A 19842-nucleotide genomic window follows, 5' to 3' on the forward strand; every position below is an offset into this window, starting at 1 on the left:
TGAACAGAGTATTCAGCGTCCCTCTTCCCTCAGCACTAAGCTGTTGAGCTCTGTTCAGGTTCATTTCTGTGGATTTAGTGCATTACTTGTAACTATTTTAGTTACAAGTTACATTAGTAATTATAGTAATGTAACTAATAATTACATTACTTGCAACTATTTTTACCTGACAGTATTATATCTGTCCTGTGTGTAATCTCCTCACTGGGTTTTGTGTTTCAGTGGCCTCAGAGCTTCCTGCCACCCAGTGCTATAGAGCTTGACTCCTTGAGAGGGCTTGTAACATTAGGAACACAATCACCCTGTGGGGTGGGGTGGTTATTGATCTTAGGATCCCTTCCCTAATCTTCCAGCAGTGATTTCAAGTGGGATTTGGCGGAGTCATACTTTCCAGGAAATAAATATCCTGAGAGGTCAAGAGTGCTCCCTCAGCACTTTTTGGAGGGCTTTATTTGTACAGCTCCCTTCAGGCAGAGGCAGGAAAGAGTGGTAGACAGAACAGACTTGGCATCCCACCCGCCCTGTCCACTGGCCTGATTCTTCTACTTAGGCTCACGGTCTCTGAGATGATCTCAGTGTTGATCTGATGGACATTTGTCTCAAGCAACTTAGGTCCTAAGACTATACTACCAAGCCGTCTATCTCCCTGGACTATCAGGGTAAGCAGGAGGAGGTGGAATGTCTAGGGATGCAGGAGTCCTGGAACAAGGAGGAGGTTTAGCTTTATTATCTATACTGCCCCACATACTACATACATTTATGCATACTGCCCTGTAGGGCTGCCTCATGCTTCCTGAGACTCTTTCCAATTCTGAGGAGGCAACTTCTAGAATATTGTCCTCTGGTTGCTAGAGCTTATTTTGGACTTTCTGTGCCTGATAGGGATGGGCTGTAGGACATGTGTTTGTTATATCTGAGCTGCTGTGTTCTTTAGCTTTGGCCTGCAAACTTGCCAGAGGTGGTGTGGGGAAATGGACATTACCTATGATGTCAGTTCTAAGGCTTAGAGAAAGGCTTGGGGACCAAAGCCTCCTAACCAAGTAACTCAGAGGGAGTAACTTGACATTCTTACTATGCTTCAAGCTACAAATAAAGCTGACTATTCCTTCTCCCAGGCAGCATTGGGAGAATTTAGTGGTGATCCCTGCCTCAGCCATTTCCTGAGCCCCATGCATAGGTACCTCACACATGAGGTGCTGTGAGTGAGGGTACCCATCCTGTTCTGATAAGGCAGAAGGTGGGTGTGGAGCAGAGCTTCTGGACATACCTCTCCCTTTTCTTCCTGTGTGAAGTATTGTGACTGCTGAACTTACTAAGAACAGGGACATGTTGCAGGCATGTCCATATAGACAGGGCAGAGCTCATGGCTGTAGCAGTTTCCCTTGCTGATGACCACAGTTTATGAGTTTATAGTGGCCTCTCCCCTTACTCTGGTTCCTGAGGTGAAAAGAGGCTACAGCCTCATTGATATCAAGCCAGAGGCACAGTGAAGAAGGGCCAGAAACCTGGGGTACTCAGAACAGCTGCCCTGTGGCCCCACTTAACAGTCTTCACTTTGTCTCCAGTCTGGGAGCTCTGGAATAAAGGGACATTGGTGTGTGCTTGACAGCTGCCAAGGACTAGAGAAAAGCAGCTCTGCAAGTTGGAAGGCCTCTTGCAAGTTTACCCTCCATCTTGGGCTGTTTCTGTCCTTTGTAAAAGGATGCTTGCGGGGAGGCACTTGCTACAAATGCAGACTCCAAGTCGGTGGGTCTTGGATGGGGTTCAAGAATCTGCCTTTACAAATGCAGTATGTCCTTTTGTGCCAGGCATGGTGGTGCACACCTTTAATCCCAGCACTTGGGAGGCAGAGACAGAAGGATCTCTGTGATTCTGAGGCCAGACTTGTCTACATAGTGAATTCCAGGGCAGCTGGTGCTACAGGGAAACCCTGTCTCAAAAAGACCAAAAAAAAAAAAAAAAAAAAAAAAAAAAAAATGTAAAGAAGAGAGGTGAGAAGCTCTATTTTATCTCAAGTGCACACTGTCTCCAATGCTGTGAGATGGGGACTGGTGCACATTCTCTCCAGTGCTATGGGGTAAGGGTCAGGTGAGTATCCTCTTTAACTCTGCTTGCCTGCTCCAGTGGGAGGGTGGGAATGAGCTGCTCACTCCCTGCAATGGAGACTCAGCCCACAAAGGGCATGTATGATTTTTATGAGACTGATGAGATGGAGTTCCATCAGCCTGCTTCCTCCTTATGTTGATGGCTGATGGGCACAAGTCCTTACTGCCGCCACACAGTATTTAGTTGGGGGACTCAGAAAGAGATCAGCAGGTACTTCATGTACTCATAAACTATTAAGTGCTACAGGGAAAAGCTAGAAGAAAGGACGTTAAATGTGGGCTGGAGCACAGCGGTTAAGAGCATTTGCTGTTCTTGCAGAGGACCCCAGTTCAAGTCCCAGCACCCACATAGTGGCTAACAACCATCTCTAACTCCAGTTCCAGGGGAATCCTACGCCTTCTTCTGACCTCTTACCTCCGCAGACGTTGTACGACATGGGTACACTTACACACATGCAGACAAAACACTCATATACATAAAAATAATAAATATTTTTTTAAAAAAAGAAAGGGGGGCTGGAGAGATGGCTCAGTGGTTAAGAACACTGGCTGTTCTTGCAGAAGACCCGGGTTCAAATCCCAGCACCCACATGGCAGCTAACTCCAGTCCAAGAAATCCAACAGCCTCTCTGTCCTCTGCAGGCATTGCATGACATGGGTGTACTTACCTACATGCAGGCAATACACACATACACATAAAAATAATAAATAAAAATTTTTTTTTAAAAAAGAAAGGACTGTAAATGACCCGAGCCTCAGAGTCCAGTTCTGTACCTTTCTTGAATGCTTCTGAGAAGCCCCCAGGCCTCCCCATATCTCATTATCCATAGCTATATAGTGGTGACAGTAGTTCTGGGTCTCAGGTTTGTTGAGATGAACATAATCTGTGGACAAATCATATGCCTTCATTCATCCAGGAAAACTGTAATCCCTGGGCATGTTCAGGCCTTGCACCTATGGCCAGTCTGCAGGCTTGTGGTTTTGTTATAGATGGAGGATCGGCGTGACAGCATGTTGGAGACAGCCAGGCACTGTTTCACATCTGCAGCCCACTGTGAGGGTGACGGTGATGAGGAAGAATGGCTCATCCACTACATGCTGGGCAAGGTGGCTGAGAAGCAGCAGCAGCCACCAGCTGTCTACCTGCTGCACTATCGACAGGCTGGCCACTATTTGCATGAGGAGGCTGCCCGTTATCCTAAGAAGATCCACTACCACAACCCACCTGAGCTGGCCATGGAGGCCCTGGAGGTAAAACTGTACAGGTCCAGGAGGGACTACTCTCCCTGTCTCCCTGGGGCTGGGGCTCACAGGTCCAGTTACTCCCTTGCAACTCACTGGTCAGAACTCTATGCTCAGCAGCTTTGTGTGCAATTAAATTAAAGCAGCCTGTCTTTTCCTTCTCTCAGGGTGTTTGCCATTCTTTTGGGGAGAGTGAGCATTTTGTTCCGATCACTCAGAGGAAACTAGGCTTTCCTCTCCAGCACATGTCTAACTGATTCTGAGGGTAGCATCTCTAGGTGCACAGGCAGCCAGATCTATGGTCTGGCAGAAGGAGGTGAACTCTTGTCTCTGGGGTGCAGATGGGCACCCAAGACCAAGTAAGAGTATAGCTTATACCAAGGCCACCCAGCTTGAAAGGGTTGAGGTCAGGGTGAGCAGGCTGGTCTTAATCACAGAATTTTGTGGTTTTCTGTTGGGGTTCGGGTTTGCTTTGCTCAGCGGGGGACCTACTGGCTTCAGGGGCAGAGAGACTTGATGGGTGACAGAGTCTTGGACCCTGGGACTTGTGCCTTTTCAACAAGCCATTTATTTCAAAATTCAGATGGTTTTTATACATTCCGAGGATCTGGCAGTCATGTGGGATATGGCAGTCACATACAGAAATTTCAGGTACAAAGAAACAGGACATTTAGTCTGTTAGTTGGTGCCAGAAGGATGCTTAAGCTTTTACTCAAAGTTATCAATGCCATCCGGTAATTTATTGGCCACAGTGTTTTCTTTCTTAGAGTTAGAAGCATGGTAAACTTTTAGCTTTTAGCTCAGGAATAAACCTTTAACCTGGCTTAATCTCTTAGCTAAGGATTGCTGAGTTATTTGTTCAGGACAAGGAGATGAGCTAAGGGTTGTTGACCAAGATACTTTCCCACAGAGCAAGGAGCCTGCACTTAGGACCAGGCCGCTGTCTCCTGCCAGTCTCGCAGTGTTCTGCAAGACAGGGATTATCAGAGCCACTGTTTTCAGCGCCCCTCCCTTTAGCAGGGAATGCAGCCTGGACTTAAAAGTTTTAGGCCCAGCTCATCCTAGGGCCTGGCATCCTGGTTTCCTACAGTTTTCTTTCACTACTACTCAAAACAAGAGCAGTGATTTATTGCTGGGATTCTATTTTTATGATTTCTAGAGGAATTTTGTGGAGGCTCACATTGTTGTTCATAATAGTCCTGAGGGGCTAGGAAGCAGGGACCAGGATATTTGGGAAACAAGGGATAGGGGTAGAGATCCAGACATGCTTCATTCAGCCCAGGACAAGTCTCCCAAGGCCCCTGATCTTGCTAACTTCACCGTTTCTGAGGCTGTAAGCCCAGTGCCAACCAGTTCCACATGTCTAGTAAGGTTCTTGGAATTTAGGTAGACTGCTCCTTACTTGTTTTCTTCCTGCCTTTGTGCCCCTCCCCCATTATAAAATCTGTAATGTGTTCGTTTTTTTAAAGAGTCAAATAATTCAAAGTATATAAAATGTGAGAAGCCCCAGTGACCCTAGTTGTCTGCCCCATCCTCCCAATCTCAACAATAGTTCTTAAATGTCTAGATGTTTTCCCTATTGCCCTATAGATAGGAACACTGTGTCTTAGGCTTTTGCAGCTTGCTTTCTTATTGGACAAGATGTAGTAAATGATGTGGTGAGCTTTCCCACCTATCCAGTGCCTTCTAGTTGGGCAGAGCATTTGTTTATCAGCATAGCTCTTACTTCGTGGGTTTGATCTTTTGTATTTCTTTGCCTTGACAGGGTGCAGACAGTACGAGTCCTTGTGCTTATATTAAGGAGTATTTATGAGTATTTCCAAGTGCTGAAGTTTAAAGGCGGAGTTGCTACACTACTTACTGTCTTGTTTCACAGCATCTAGTTACTCTGAGAAATAATGCTGATGAGCATGTTGGTTCCCCTAACCATACCAAGACTCTCCTTTTAACGTTTGTCAATATTGTAAGCAAACAAACAAACAAAATAATTGCACTTGAGAAGTGGAGGCAGAAAATCAGGAGTTCAAAGTCATCCTTAGTTATATAACAAGTTGGAGGCCAGCTTGGGCTACATGAAATTCTGTTTCAAAAACCAAAATAATAGTAACAACAAAAACCCAGAACTCTGAATTTTTTAAATAAATTGTCTTTGGGGCTGGAAAGTTGGCTCAGCAGTTAAGAACACTAGTTGTTCTTGCAGAAGACTCGGGTTCAAATCTCAGCACCCACATGGCAGCTAACAACTGTCCATAGTTCCAGTGTCAGGGGATCCGACAGCCTTTTCTGACCTCCATAGGCATTGCAGGACATGGGTACACTTACCTACATGCAGGCAATACATGCATACACATTAAAAAATAATAAAAAAAATCAAAAAATTATCTTTTAGAAATGATTCCTGCCAAGTAATTTTAGTAACTGTTTTGGGGCCAGATTTGTGGGGTTTGTGGAAAAGTCTGGAAGTACATTTTCCATCAAATGTTTTTCAGTAGTAGGCTGAAGCATAAAATTCTTTCTGATCAAATGTTCTCATGCCATCCACTTGTGGCAGTATGCTTTAGAGGTACTCTGCTTTGAGGATGAAAAGGCCAAGGGCCAGGATAGAAGTATAATGTCCTGGATTACCCCCAGGAGAGGTAGGGAACTGGGCTAGACTCTACTGAATTTGTGGTTCACTTGTAGCACCTCGGGGTAGCACTAACCCTGTGTGTCATGGGAGGTAGCCCAGACCTCAGAACGACATTGTCATCTATTTTCCTCCATGCGTTTTTCTTTGTGTTTTGGCCTCTGTTATTGTCTGGTAGAGCCCATGAACAGTCAGGATGGTAGCCACAAAGAGCCTAGGGGCTTCCTGATGTGGAAGATTGCAGTGCCTCAGATGTGTGGGCTGCCCATCCCCAGCATACTATGTTGGCTTGAAAGAGCGCAGGTACAGTGTTCATTTCTGGGCATTTTGCTTTGCACAGCTAGTGTAACCATAGAACTTAGAATCAGCTAAACAAGTGTTTATCTTGTTTTTAAAGTGAAGTGACTGGGTTCTTCTGATGTGGTACTTTCATTTAATACTTTACCTGCCACTTGGATAACTTTGTTAGTTGAACACTTTGCCCTCTCCAAGTTTCACTACCTGGGTGTAGCTATATATAAAAATGGAGTTTCTGGCCTAAATTCTCTAGAGTCTATGGGTCCATAGGCTAGAGGTAAAAGGGTCTGGATAAGAATTCTGTCAGTTGGCTATGGTGGTGCATGCCTTTGGTCCTAGCATTCTGGAGGCAGAGGCAGGCAGATCTCTGTGAGTTTAAGGCTAGCCTGGTCTACATAGTGAGTTCCAAGCCAGCTGGGCCTATAGGAAGACCTTGTCTTAAAAAGACCAAAAAAAATCACTCTCTGGGACTTCCTTGAGAGTACTGCCCAGATCTAGAGCAACAAGCTATCACTGGATGAGAACCATTTCTGGGGTATGCCTAAGAGGCTTGTTAGTCAAGGCCTGAGGTCCCAGCAGTTTTCAAAGCTTATGATAACCAACATATCCTTCATGGGAGCAGATGATACAGGTGGTACCTATGGAGGTATCCGCATATGTTGTGCGTGTACATGGAGAAGACATAACATTTTCTTGGTTTAATGTAGCCCTGGGCTTTACTAGTTCTAGAGTCACTGGGTAACTCACTTCACCCAATTGAGGAAATGTGGTTAAAAGCACCAAACCCTGTCTGATGCAGTGTTATACCTGCTCACCCACCCTGCATCCCTGGCAGAGATTCTGACTGACCTGGTGCCTGATTCTTCCCAAGGACTAAGTTCTTCTTTGGATCTGGCCTCAGGTTATCCACAGTCTAAGTTAGAAATGGATGTGGAGACTCAGTTTATATGAGTGCCATGACAGGGACACACAGGGATCAGCAGGAGGTAGTGCCCCGTGAACAGAGCTGAGGGCTGCTACTGTCATCATCTCACCATGGTGTGCTTAGATACCAGACACATGGTTGAACTGCAATGCTGAAAGTATCCATTTTAATTTTCAGGGCTCATTTTGGAATAGTTATAGATTGGGTAGGTTAAAAGCTGACAAAGACAAGCATTGTGTGATGGCCTGTCACCCCAGGCAGCAGCCTGTTTCCAGAGTGACTGCCATACCTGTGGAACACACCTTAGATTGGAGAAGGCTGCTTATAACAGAGGTATTATTCTAGGTGTACTTCCGGCTCCATGCTTCCATCCTGAAGCTCCTGGGCAAACCTGATTCTGGGGTTGGTGCAGAGGTCCTGGTCAGCTTTATGAAGGAGGCAGCAGAAGGACCCTTTGCCAGGGGCGAGGAGAAGAATACACCCAAAGCTTCAGAAAAGTGAGTACTGGCTTCCTGGACCCCATGTGACTCATTTACTGCTGCATAGTGTTTAGAGGAATAAACTAAACTGGAAAAACTCAACTCAGGGAGTCTCTGAAATCTACCTGGAATCTCTGATTGCAGGGCCAAGGTGTTTCTGTTGAATTGGGGGAGAGGGTGTATGACATCCCTAGTCTCCTTACTCTGGCCTTCACTGGTGCTCGCCTGTCCTCGGGGGCAGGTCCTGAGGAGAAGCAGACCATTCCCTCCAGCTTCAGTAGAACAGAGCTTTGTCCTGGGTAAAAGATTTTAAAAGACTAGTTTTTACTTTTCCTTTTACCCAAGGCCTCTCCAACTGCAGGTGATCTCTAAGGCCAAGTGTATGGCCTGTTCTCTTAAGTGGGGTCTCTCCTCAGTGTCAGAGAGTACAAGGAAGCAGAGTCCTGGTGTGTCTCTTCTGGGACTAATCCCTGACCTCCCCTGGCATAAGTTGTCTTTGTGGCCCAGGCACCTATCACTTTGGTGTCCCTGTCCTACTGCTCAGTTTGATTCATCCCATCTCTGAGGCCTGGCCTGACTGGGCATTGTGCTGGACTCAGCTCAGAGACCTGCTCCCAGTCCCTGATCCTGAGAGCTAACTGTTCATGCCCATAAGCATTCATGTGGCCTGTGCCTCTGATAAGTATTGTCCAGCTCTGTACAAATGTTTCTTCCACTTGTGGGAGAGATGTGTACCTGGATGTTGGGTCACTCAAAAACTATAGATCTGTGTTTTCTAGATACAAAAGATCCCAAGGTACAATAATTTTCATTGATTATAATTTTTTTTTCAATTTAAAAATATTTTTATTTGTAAGTATGTGTGTGTCTCTGTATGAGTATATGCCACACATGACATGTGCTGGCATCTACAGAGGCCAGAAGAGGGTGTCAGATCCCCTGGAGTTAGAGTTACAGACAGTTGTGAGTTTCTCAGTGTGGTGCTAGGAAGTGAACTCAGGTCCTTTGGTAAAGCAGCAAGCTCTCTTAACTGCTGAGCTGGCTCTCCAGCCCTTCATTGATCATAATTTTGTTCTGAATTTTTTAAGTTATACAAATATTATGTGAATATATTCTAATTATGAGAAATTAATGCATAAATATATAGAGTAAAATGTGACAGATCCCCTCTTGTCTCCAGAGTTGACCACTGTTCAATTTCTCAAATAGTTTTTTCTATATATATTTGCACACAAATGCACACATGCAATTCTAGGTTTATTTGTTTGGGTTTTTGATGCTAAGAATCGAACCCAGGGCCTTGTGTATACTGGGCTCTGCCACTGAACTGCCTCTCCAGTTTTATTTTTTTTAATGACCAGCAGCAGCTAGGTGTGGGGATATACACCTTTAATCCCAGTACTCCAGAGGCAGAGGCAGGTGGATCTCTGTGAGATTGAGACCAGCCCCATAGACATAGAGAATTCCAGGCCAGCTAGGGCTACAAGAAGACCCTATCTCAAAACAAAGAAAAAATCCAAAATCTAAAAATGAATAACACGGCAGCTCCTTGTAGAGTTTCTGATGCATCCACTAACAAAGCCTTCTCCATGCAGCCTGCTCGCTTTCCTGTATGAGAACTAAGGAAAGAGCAACTTTTCCCTTTCTTTTCTATGTCCATTTCTTTCAAATATTGGCCAAAAGTCTATGCATGCTTTCCTTGACACTGATTTCTCACTTGTTCTCTGAGCACCCCCAGCTCTGCCCACCCCCTGCAGCAAACTTTTTGCTTTCCCAGACCCTAACTCAAATGGCACGACTGTCTCTCTCTCTACTTCTCCATCTCCCTTCTTGCATCTGTGGAGAGTTACAGCTTGCCTGCCCTGTGTTTTTCCCTCAAACTAATAAAATTCTCCTGGCACTTCAGCAAAGAACAGAGCAACTAAAGGTGCTGCTCTTTCCCTCAGCATTGGGTCTGGGACACTGTCTGTGGTACCCTGTTTGGCATGTTTTGTTTGTTTTTTTCCATCTCATACCTATTGCTGCATAGTACAGATAGCTTGCGATTTATGTGACCATTTTTATGGACAAGGAGAGTGTTTTCACCTTTTTAAAATTTTTTGCTCATCAGTGTTGCAGCAGATACCCTTGTACATGTATAAGCCTACACTAGTGCACACTTGTTTCTGTCCAACCACTTGTCAGAGATTAGATGTGTTGGGTTGTCACACAGAAAGGCTCTGATGTAGTGTGCATGGTTGCTGAAGAGAAGCTTGTCACCTGCCTTGCAAAGTCTCTGGGCCTGCAACCAGAGATGCTGTTAGAGCCAGGTGAGAAAGGTCAGACAGCATCTAGTTAGGGTCTGGAGCTGTGGGGGTAATATGAGGGCAGCTCATCTCTAGAGTACCAGCCAGATAGGGCAGGGACCACTCAAGGTGTTTGGGAGCAACAGACATTGAGAAGGATGCTGATGCACAGTAGCAAACGTTGATCATAATGTGGACATTGAGTAGTACCTCAACCCTCTGTCCCCACAGGGAGAAGGCCTGCCTGGTGGATGAGGACTCCCACTCTTCAGCTGGGACACTGCCGGGCCCCGGAGCCTCCCTCCCCTCCTCCTCTGGCCCAGGTCTGACATCCCCACCTTACACAGCCACTCCGATTGACCACGATTACGTCAAATGTAAAAAACCCCATCAGCAGGCGACGCCGGACGGTATAGTCCCTGTTCTCCCTACTGCCAGCCCAGGGCGGCACACCAATCATGGGGAGGGTGCTTGAGCGACTTTGTTTTGTCGCTTTATTTTGGCGAGGGGGGTGCTGGGTTTGAGGTGGCACGGGCAATGTTGCAGCTCTTCATTTACCTCATGGACTCACGGTGCTTCTTGTGCTTCCAAGACATGCTCAGGGTCGCCACCTGCCAGCTTGCCCACTTGGAAGGTGGGGGAGGAGCAGATCAGGCTAAGGCAGCTCGCTTCCTTGAGCCTGCATTTTCCTACCTGCAAAATAGGGGTGCTGACATCTCCTTTGAATGGCATTTGGAAGACTCTGTAGGCAGCCTAGAGTGACTCTTACATCAGTCTGCAGCACATTGTTGTGGCTCTTTTCTTTAATGGTTTTGAGTAGGTCATGAATAATGCTAAATCTGTCACTCTTAGGCATCCAAGCATTGATGGGGTCAGCTGGGACCATTTGTAAGCCCATTCCATGTGGGATGAGGCAGGTGGCGACTGTTCAACCACATTCCTTACTAACATTAGGAGGCTTGCATGCTGGCCTATAGCTTAATTTTTTTCATGTTCTCACCTTTACAGTGACAAACTGGTGACAAAGTACTTCCTGGGATACACAAATTGATGGATTTAGAGGGTGATTAAAGTGGAACCCTAGAGAGGGGCACTAATGCTGAAAGACACTCTCACTCCCATGTCACTCATCTCATCTGGGCTGTGGGGAAACAGGCCTTGCTTTGCCTTCCTCAGAATGATGACGAGATACTCCTAGGTGGGTGGGATTTGCCCCAGGACTGTGCCCCCTGCCGGGTGATTCTTACAAGAAAGATGGGCTTTCTAGGTGCCATGGTAGGTTTGACTTTGAGATCCAGCTGAAAGCTGAGGGCGCAGAGCTTGCACTACTTTGTCCAGCATCCTGCTGATTCCTGCCCGGTGTACAGATTCCTGAAGAGCATGGGCATCTGCTGAAGCTTGTTGAGCCAGGAGCAGGATCTGAAAAGCACTGGTGAAGGATGACACAGTGGCTAGGACTCTGTTCCTCTGGAGCTGGTGTTTAGTGATTTACTGAGAGAACAGCAGACCTGCAGCATCCCCTCCTGGGTTTGGTTTGGGGGCTGCAGCATGTGCATTGAAAGAGACTAAAGATCTGTGCATGTGCCGTCTCTCTTACTTCCCAGTGGGTTGTCTGTATACTAGTCCCTGTGTTCACAACTCCCCAGAGCTTTGAGCAGAAGTGAGAGGAGCTGACCTCAGATCCTCCAATCTCCAGCTCTGCAGATATGTCTATGTAAGAGCCTCTTCCCCTTATTACTTAAATTAATTGGGAGAACTGCCCTGTTCCAACCTTTCACTCTTGAAGATACTGAGAAAGCTTGTTAGCAGTAAACCCTTGTTCTGGAAGTTAGTTCTTGCTAGTTACTTCTGGTGAGGATTCAGCACCAGGCCAGTTTTCAAGAGAGAGGACTGTCTTTTCCAGTGTCCATGTGTCACGTGTCCCTGTTGTCATGTGTTCCTAGGCTGGGAAATACCAGCTCCAGCCCTGCATCTCCCTACTTGCTCAGATTACAGGATTGCATATGCTTTTAAGAGCAAAAAGGATAGAGACAGTAGCACCTCAGAAAGGGCCAAGGCACTGATGGCCTTGCTGTCCCATGTGGCCACATGTATGTCCATAGAGCTATGAGGGACCTCCTACAGAATGCAGGAGCTAGGCATTGGGGATGGCACGTTCATCGTGCCAGCCTAACAACTATTTGTTCTGCAAGCTTGCAGAGTAAGTTCAGATATACTTTCAGTGGTTTCCAAAATAATTCCTGTCAAGATCATAGAGCCACTGGGTTCCCACAGTCCACTTTTGTCCAGTCCCAGTCCCAGTGTATGGGGAAACATAATGCTTTCAAAACCCTCAGCTCTCACTCTGTACCTTCAAGGGAAAGCTGTCGCAACAGGAAAATATTTAGGGCCCTAAAATAGCTATGCTCTTCAGGTGCTGTGGTGGCCTTTTCAGCAGTTGCTGTGGTTCTCAGGGAAAGGTCTAGACCCCAGGCAGAAGCAGCAGCATATTGCAAGTCAAGGGATTTGCTGATAACATGGGGCTACACTGTCCACTGCTACCCCTGCTTCATGACCTGACTCTGGGAGGGGATGTGTGGCTCCTACTCAGATTCTCAGCCAGAGACTTCCAGTGGGACAACAGAGACATTCCTTTGAGTCAGCAAAGCACTTCCTTTGAGTCAGAGCCTACTCCTCCCACTGCATAGAGGGTAATGGCTGCTTCTAGCCTGGTACCACTGAGATTAGGGAACCGTTTGAGGTCAGATGGAGAGGCAAGGTCAGAGTAGACCTTGGAGTCAGGAGACATCTGAGCTCTAATCCTAGTTCCATTGATTGTATACTCAGCTTCCTCAGACAACAGCCTTTACGTCTTTGCCCCATGCGTATTGAAAGTGTTTGTACAACCTGGCCTCCTCCTCCATGCAGTTTTTCAGTTCATCAGCGAAGCTGGTAAAAGAACTGAGTAGCTCTATATAGAGTGAGAAACCAGACCCTGGGGTGCATCATCATTCTTGGTTTTTACCACAACTCTCTAGCTGGATTGTGGCCTTAAAAGATGTTCAGGCAGGGGCTGGAATGATGGCTCAGTTGTTTAGAGCACTGGCTGCTCTTGCAGAGGACCCAGGTTTGATTCCCAGCACCCACATGGCAGTAACAACTGTCCTAACTCCAGTTCCAGGGGAATCAGATGCCCTTTTTGACCTCTGCAGGCATTGCACAACATAGGTGCACTTACACACATGCAGACAGTACACTCATAAACATAAAATAAATAATAATGATAAATTATGTATATATATTTCATCTTTTTGAGACAGGGTCTCCCTGTAGCCCTAGCTGGCTTGGAACTCACTATGTAGAACAGGCTGGCCTTGAACTCACAGAGATCTACCTGCCTCTGCCTCCAGAGTGCTGGGATTAAAGGCGCCTCTGCCTCCAGAGTGCTGGGATCAAAGGCCCACCGCACACAGCTATTACACACACACACACACACACACACACACACACATATATATAATTTTTTTTTAAAGGTGTGCAGGCAGTACCAAATGAAGCATCAGCCCTTAAGTGGGTCTGGCCATTGGGCTTGCTGGGTCCCAGTCTCCCACCTCACAGGGCCTTTCTGATGATTGATTTGCCACCTGTGGGAGAAGTCCAGCATCAGGACTTGGGTGTGGTTAGAAGTCACAGCATTAGGGCTCTGTTCTCACTTGGTATACCTTTGCTTCAAATGTAAAAATCACCTGAAGTCGATTCTGATTTGGTGTAGGATTTAGAAAAATAGTTCCAAGTGGATATAGGCAACTTGTTGTTTGATAATGGCTGCTTCCTAAGACCCAGCTTCACTTTCTAAACTGCTCCCACCTGCAGCCTTGTGCTGCCTGCAGTAGAGTTAGGCACTTGCAACCTGTCCACATGTTTGGTAAAAGCTTTGGAATTGGTTCCTCAGGCCTCTCTGAGGTCACTAGCCAATCATTACAGCCAGTCCTCCTCAGCAAGGCCACAAAGGTACCCTAGACTGACCAAGCTGAGAGAGAGGGAGAGAGAGAGAGAGAGAGAGAGGGAGAGGGAGGGAGGGAGAGAGAGAGAGAGAGAGATTGGCTAGCTAGTATAGCTGTTCTCTCTGGAGACCCAGCTAACTTCTTCCTCCCATAGATCTCTTGGAACTGGGTCATAATACTTAAATGCTTTGTGTTGATACTTCTTGTCTAGGAAAAAAGTGACACAGGGAATACATTGTGACCTTTAAGGGGTTCCCAGTGATTGCAGAAGGTAATAGCTGAGTGGAAGCTCTTGCTCTCCCCCATTGGTGCAGGTTTGTGCACACATGTGCATATGGTGAGCAATTAGGCTCTTACACCAGCATTATGTACACTCGGTGCCAGGCTCCAGGCAGGTGCCTGCAGGGTAGTAGGCTCCACAGCCACTGTCAGGCTTGGCTTTATCCCTGTTTCTCTAAAAGGAAATCAAGCTGAGAGCAGGCAGGTCTTCCTGCTAGTTGGGGCAGAGCTGAAGAAGAGCATGGTCTAAATCTCCTTCTCCCAGGACAGGTGTGAGGCTGACTTGGTAGATTTCATCTCTTTGTATTTCCTTCTTTCTTAGAGGTGCGTAATTGGAGGTTCATGATGCAGGTGCATTTCTAAGCCACTTGGGCCCTCACTTGATCTGGCTTAATTGGCTTTCAGGATGTGTCTATAGCAGCATTTGTTGGATGAAGAGCCTCTCTGTCTGTCTTGGTGCATGTCACCTCAGAGTGCTACAGCCAGGAAGGACCTCAGAGAACAGTGACCTTGCCCTGTGGTCAGTCTGGGGTTCTTTAACCAGCTTGTGGCCAAATCTATCCATGTATTTTTGCAGCACTGTGTCAGATGCACAGAATAGCCCTCATCCCTCCTGCAAGATAGAGAATGCAGGCTCAGGTCAGTCAATGACACAGCTGAGGGTTGGGATGAACCAAATTCAGCACCAGAGGTGAGTTTGCATGTCAGAGATTTGGCTTAGCTAGGGGTAGGAGACCAAATTGAGCCAAGTTTCGTGGACTGTGTTGGCAAAGGGATAAGAATAAAGCCTTGGGAGCTGGCTTCTCAAGTTGCAGGTGATGCCCACTCCACCCCACTGTCAGCATGAACAGAGCTGCCCAGGAGTGCCATGACCCAAGTTGTAGAGGGTAGGAACCTAAGGTGTACCACACCCTCTTCACAACCATCCATCCTCACTACCATGCTGTTACTGTCTTGTGTGCCATCTGTGCCCATCTCTGCCTGTTCACCCCACACTGCCTCCACCAATATTGCCCGTGCTGCCCCTAACCCTGACCACACTCTGTTCTCCAGGCTTTGTCTTTCTGCTTGCACCTGTCACGGCTCGCTTCAGGGAACAGTGCAGACCGCATGCTCAGCCCTCAGTCCGGCTCCCTGCATCCCCTGTGACCAGGAACACCTTCATGTCCACTGGTCCTGTGATTTGGAGAATGTGTGTTTCATGTGCTTGACTTCTGCCAACGGCCCGTTTTCCCAGGTCTGGCCAGATACAGAAGCAGTAGTGGCCTCTCTCCTGTTGCTCTCCTGCCCACCCACCTGGCAGGTAGCACAGTCCTGTGTGTTTCCATTGCTTTGCTCTTTCTTAAGAAAAACAACAACAACAACAACAACAACAAAAAGCAGCAAACTCTAAGATACCAAGTTCCCTTTTATTGACCAGTGTTAAAAAAAAAGAAAAAAAGATTGGATCTTGACATGTAGCCTAAGCTGGCCTGGAGCTCATGGTGATCCTCCTGTGTTAGCCTCCTAAGTGCTGAAATTATAGGTGTGTACCGCCATGCCAGGCTTAGAACCATTCTTTTTTGTCTTTTTGAGACGGGGTCTCCCTGTAGCCCCAGCTGGCCTGGAACGCATAAAGATCTACCTGCCTCTGCCTTCCTAGTTCTGGGACTAAAGGTGAGCGCTACCACACCTGACTAGAACCATTCCTTAAGAGCTTTTTCATTTGTTTTTTATCCTATTGATATAAAAGAAATGAAACTTGGCTTCCTTCAGACTGATTAGGTTCTTGATGTAACTTTCAGTTACTTCTTACTATTTAAAACAGAATCATTTAAAATTACATACTATTTCAGACTCATCAGATCTGAAAGGTTCAGAGAGAAACAGAAGCCCTGAGCTTTGAATCCCATTAGTGTCTCTGATTTGAAGAGTTGCAGGTAAGCTGGATATGGTGGCTCATCCCAGCAATCAGGAGCCTGAAGCAGGAGGATAAGGATCCCAAATTCCAGGGCAGCCTGAGCTACATGGCAAAACCCTTTCTCAAAGGAAGGTGGGGGACCGGGGGGAGAAAGAGGAACAGAGAGAAGGAGAGAAAGGAGAGGGAGAAGGAAACAACAGACAAGACAGACAGACAGGAAGATGGTTCAGCAGGTAAAGAAGCTTGCCACCAAGACTGAGAACCTAAGTTTGATCTCCAGTCCCCACATGGTGGAAGGAGAGAATCAGTTGTTCTCTGACCTCGACATGCACACTGTTGCACTTGCACGTGCACACACACACACACACACACACACACACACACACACATACACTAAATATAATTAAAAAAATGTTTAAAGCTTGGGCTAGAGAGATGGCTCAGTGGTTAAGAACAGTTGATGCTCTTGCAGAGGACCTGGATTTGGTTCCCAGCACCCACATGGCCTTTAAAAACAACCATCTAACTCCAGTTCCAGGGGATCCTATGTCCTTTTCTGGCCTCCACAGCATTGCAACAGGTGGCACATTTGCATACATGCAGGCAAAACATTCATACATATAAACATAAAAGAAAAATAAGTTTAATAATCTTCGAAAGGTGAAGGGCATGTTTCTGTTCTAGTTTGTTCTTCATTGCTGTGACAAAATACTCTGACCAATGCCAACTTGGGGAGGAAAGGGTTTATTTGTCTTACGTCTCCCAGGTCACAGTTCATCAGGGAACCCAAGGTAGGAACTCAGGGCAGGAACCTGGAAGCAGGAGCTGGAGCACAGGCCATGGAGGAATGCTGCTTACTGGCTTGCTCCTCTGGCCCCTGCTCAGCCTGCTTTCTTATGAAACACAGGCCCACCTGCCCAGGGGTGGCACCACCCACAGTGGGCTGGGCCCTCCCACATCACTCATCAAGAAGATGCCCCTCAGACATGGCCACAGGCCGGTCCAATAGAGGTAATTCCCCAATTGAGGCTCCCTCAACCCAGGTGTGTCAAATTGACACTGAAACTATCCAGCACAGTGTCCTTTATTTTTTAAGACGGGGTCTCATGTAACCCAGACTGGCCTTAAACTTGATATGTAGCTAAGGATAACCTTGAGTTTCTAATTCTCCTGCCTCTACTCCTGAGTGTTGGGATTGTAGCTATGCACCACCATGTCTGGTTTATGTGGTGCTGGGAACAGAATCCAGAGCTTCATGAGTTCTAGGCAGGCATTCAACTGACCTACATCCCTAGTCCTTGGCTTCTATTTCTAAGGCATGCAAGTCCCTCCTGTAGTACCACCAACCCAGGGGTTGGCAGTAACCTTGGCTAGCACTCCTGCACCCTTTTGCTTCCCAGTTCTGTCATGTCTTTGTTGTATACAACTCCTGACACCGCCCCCACTCTGCTGGAGCACTGTGACCTGCAGGTGGTGCCACAGGACTGTTGATTCTGGCCCCATTAGCAGTAGCTTCCATAGGGATACTGTGAGCATTCCTGAGACGAGAACTGGAGTTGCCACAGTATCTCTAAAGCCGGTGCCAGCTTGTGCTCTGCCACCTTTAGAGGTTCTCATGCATGCGAAAGGTTCATTGAAGGGCCTGGGAAAGTGCATTCAACAGGCCTGGTCCTCCTTGTTCCCTCTTCCGTAGCAGTTGTTGCTCTGGGTGTTATTTTAAGAGGCTTTCATAATGATCACAGCTGGGATTCCACCAAACTGGTAATTCCTTTAGGCCCAGAGCCTAGCAGCCTGTGAGCCAGTGAGCTGGTGGGGCAGCCTGCCAGTCAGTGAGATCATCCTGGCTAGCCTTGCTTCCTGGAGCTCACTGCATGGTATGCTGTTCAGCCTGCCATGCTTCAGCTTGTTCCATGTTGCCTAAGGTAAGCTGGCCCTGGCCTGGCTTTCATGGAGACCTCAACTACAGGAACATGGCCTGCTATCTTCTGAGGGATTCGAGGCCTCTCAAGCATTGCCCAAGCCATCCATGGTCCCTGTCAAGGCCAGAGTGAATGCTGTAGGACAGGTCATTAATGCCTATTAGTTCAGGCCCCTGTGGGGATTCCATGTTCAAGAGCAGGGGTAAGGAGACTAAAAATTGTGTTGAGAAGCAAAATAGATGCCTTGAAGCAGCAAAATTATTCAGCCAAGTTTGTCTGGCCTTTAAGTGGCAGATCTGAGATTGGAATGTGGGCCTGAGATATAAAGTTCAAAGTTCCTACCAAGAGGGCTGACAAGGTAGCTCAGCAGGTAAAGACATTTGCTGTGTAAGCCTGGAAACCTGAGCTTGACCCCTGGAACTCACGTAAAAGGAGATAACTAGCTCCATAAAGTTTTCCTCTGATCTCCACATTGTCTGTGGCTTAGGTTTTCCTCCTTCCCTACTCATATACTCACACAGTAATAATAATAATTTTTTAAATTACTACAATGATTGTTTTTATGACTCTTGGAAGTGTCAGGTTTTCCATTGCCCATCCTCTCTTTCTACAGGGACAGCAAATGGGCAGTCTGACCTCTCTAGAGGGATAAATGATTCCTCTACAGTGGGTACTCAGGTTTGGAATTTCTTCTGATTATAATAGGCCTGCCCCTTACCCCTCATTTGGGGCTTATGGAGCCTCAGAGTCTGGCCTTGAAAGTGAGGAAAGAACCCTTTGTCTGGTCAGCGCCCTGCCTCTAGCTTGAGTCTCATCCATGGTCCAAACCCTCTGCTCTTGCTGCTATGTCAGCCTAGCTGATTCTTATCACCCATCAGTTACTGGGCAGTGTTACATGGCAACAGCAGCTATAAAGGAAGGGCTGTGCAGCTGTACTCTGTGGCCTACAAGATCACTGTCCTTAAATCTTGGTGTGTGATGATACCTTGGCTAGGAGACCAGAGCAGTGGGGCAAACAATAGAGGTCAGGACTAATTCTCAGTGTTCCTTTGTGCATGCCTGTCTGCTTGAGGTCAGTGTTTGGGCACTGGTTAAGAATGTGTACCTGTATCCATTGCAGCATGGTGTAGCAAAACTCTGTTCAAATGAAGTCTTTGATGGAAAGTTTGAGACATTTCTGATAAATCATGTCCAGGCTCTGAAGTAATTAAGTAAGAATAATCAAGGCGATATTTTTACTGTTTGCCAGATAGGTACTTTATGTTTACTAACCTGTGTAATCATCATGACAATTTTGGAAAGTGAGCACTGTTCCTTAGTTTTATATGTAGGGAAACCAAAGTGCAAGTGATTGTGGCATAGCTTTCCAGCTCTCCAAGCTAGAACATGGCAGAGCAGGAGTTCAGCACTGACATTCTGACCTCCAGAGTCCAACCTTTGCATTTTGTTGCAGATTTGCCTACCAAGAAGCTCAGGTAGGTCCTCAGGGTTGACAGAAGCTGTTATCTTTCCAGTATCTGATTTCTGAGGTCCTGAAGGTAAAATTGGAGGGCCTTGTGGGATTGGGTCTGCCCCTCTCCCTGTGTTCTCAGAAGTCCTTGTGAGATTGACCTCACTAAGATGACATATAGCTCACATACTTACTTGCTTGAGGTCACAACATAATCGGTGAGTGACGGGAGGAATTTGAATTTCCGTCTCTTGATTCTTCCTTGATTCCTAGTTCACCTCAGATACATGAACTATTTTCTCTCTATTATTGTTCATTTAGTATTAATGTAGTTTTTGCCTTAAGGTTAGCA

General features: G+C 46.7%; 1 protein-coding gene across 1 annotated transcript in view; it reads left to right on the forward strand.

Annotated features, from left to right (window-relative positions):
• The window catches only part of Cabin1 (calcineurin binding protein 1), a 166664-nt gene that overhangs the window by 78999 nt on the left and 67823 nt on the right, over positions 1 to 19842 (forward strand). The window contains exons 24-26 of the mRNA XM_029565813.1: positions 3096 to 3356; positions 7541 to 7692; positions 10191 to 10369. Coding sequence (XP_029421673.1) covers positions 3096 to 3356; positions 7541 to 7692; positions 10191 to 10369 — 592 coding nt within the window. The remainder of the gene's footprint in view (positions 1 to 3095; positions 3357 to 7540; positions 7693 to 10190; positions 10370 to 19842) is intronic.

This window comes from Nannospalax galili, unplaced genomic scaffold (genome assembly GCF_000622305.1).
Source record: "Nannospalax galili isolate Female #2095 unplaced genomic scaffold, S.galili_v1.0 scaffold1359, whole genome shotgun sequence".
In the NCBI taxonomy this organism is placed as follows: Eukaryota; Metazoa; Chordata; class Mammalia; order Rodentia; family Spalacidae; genus Nannospalax; species Nannospalax galili.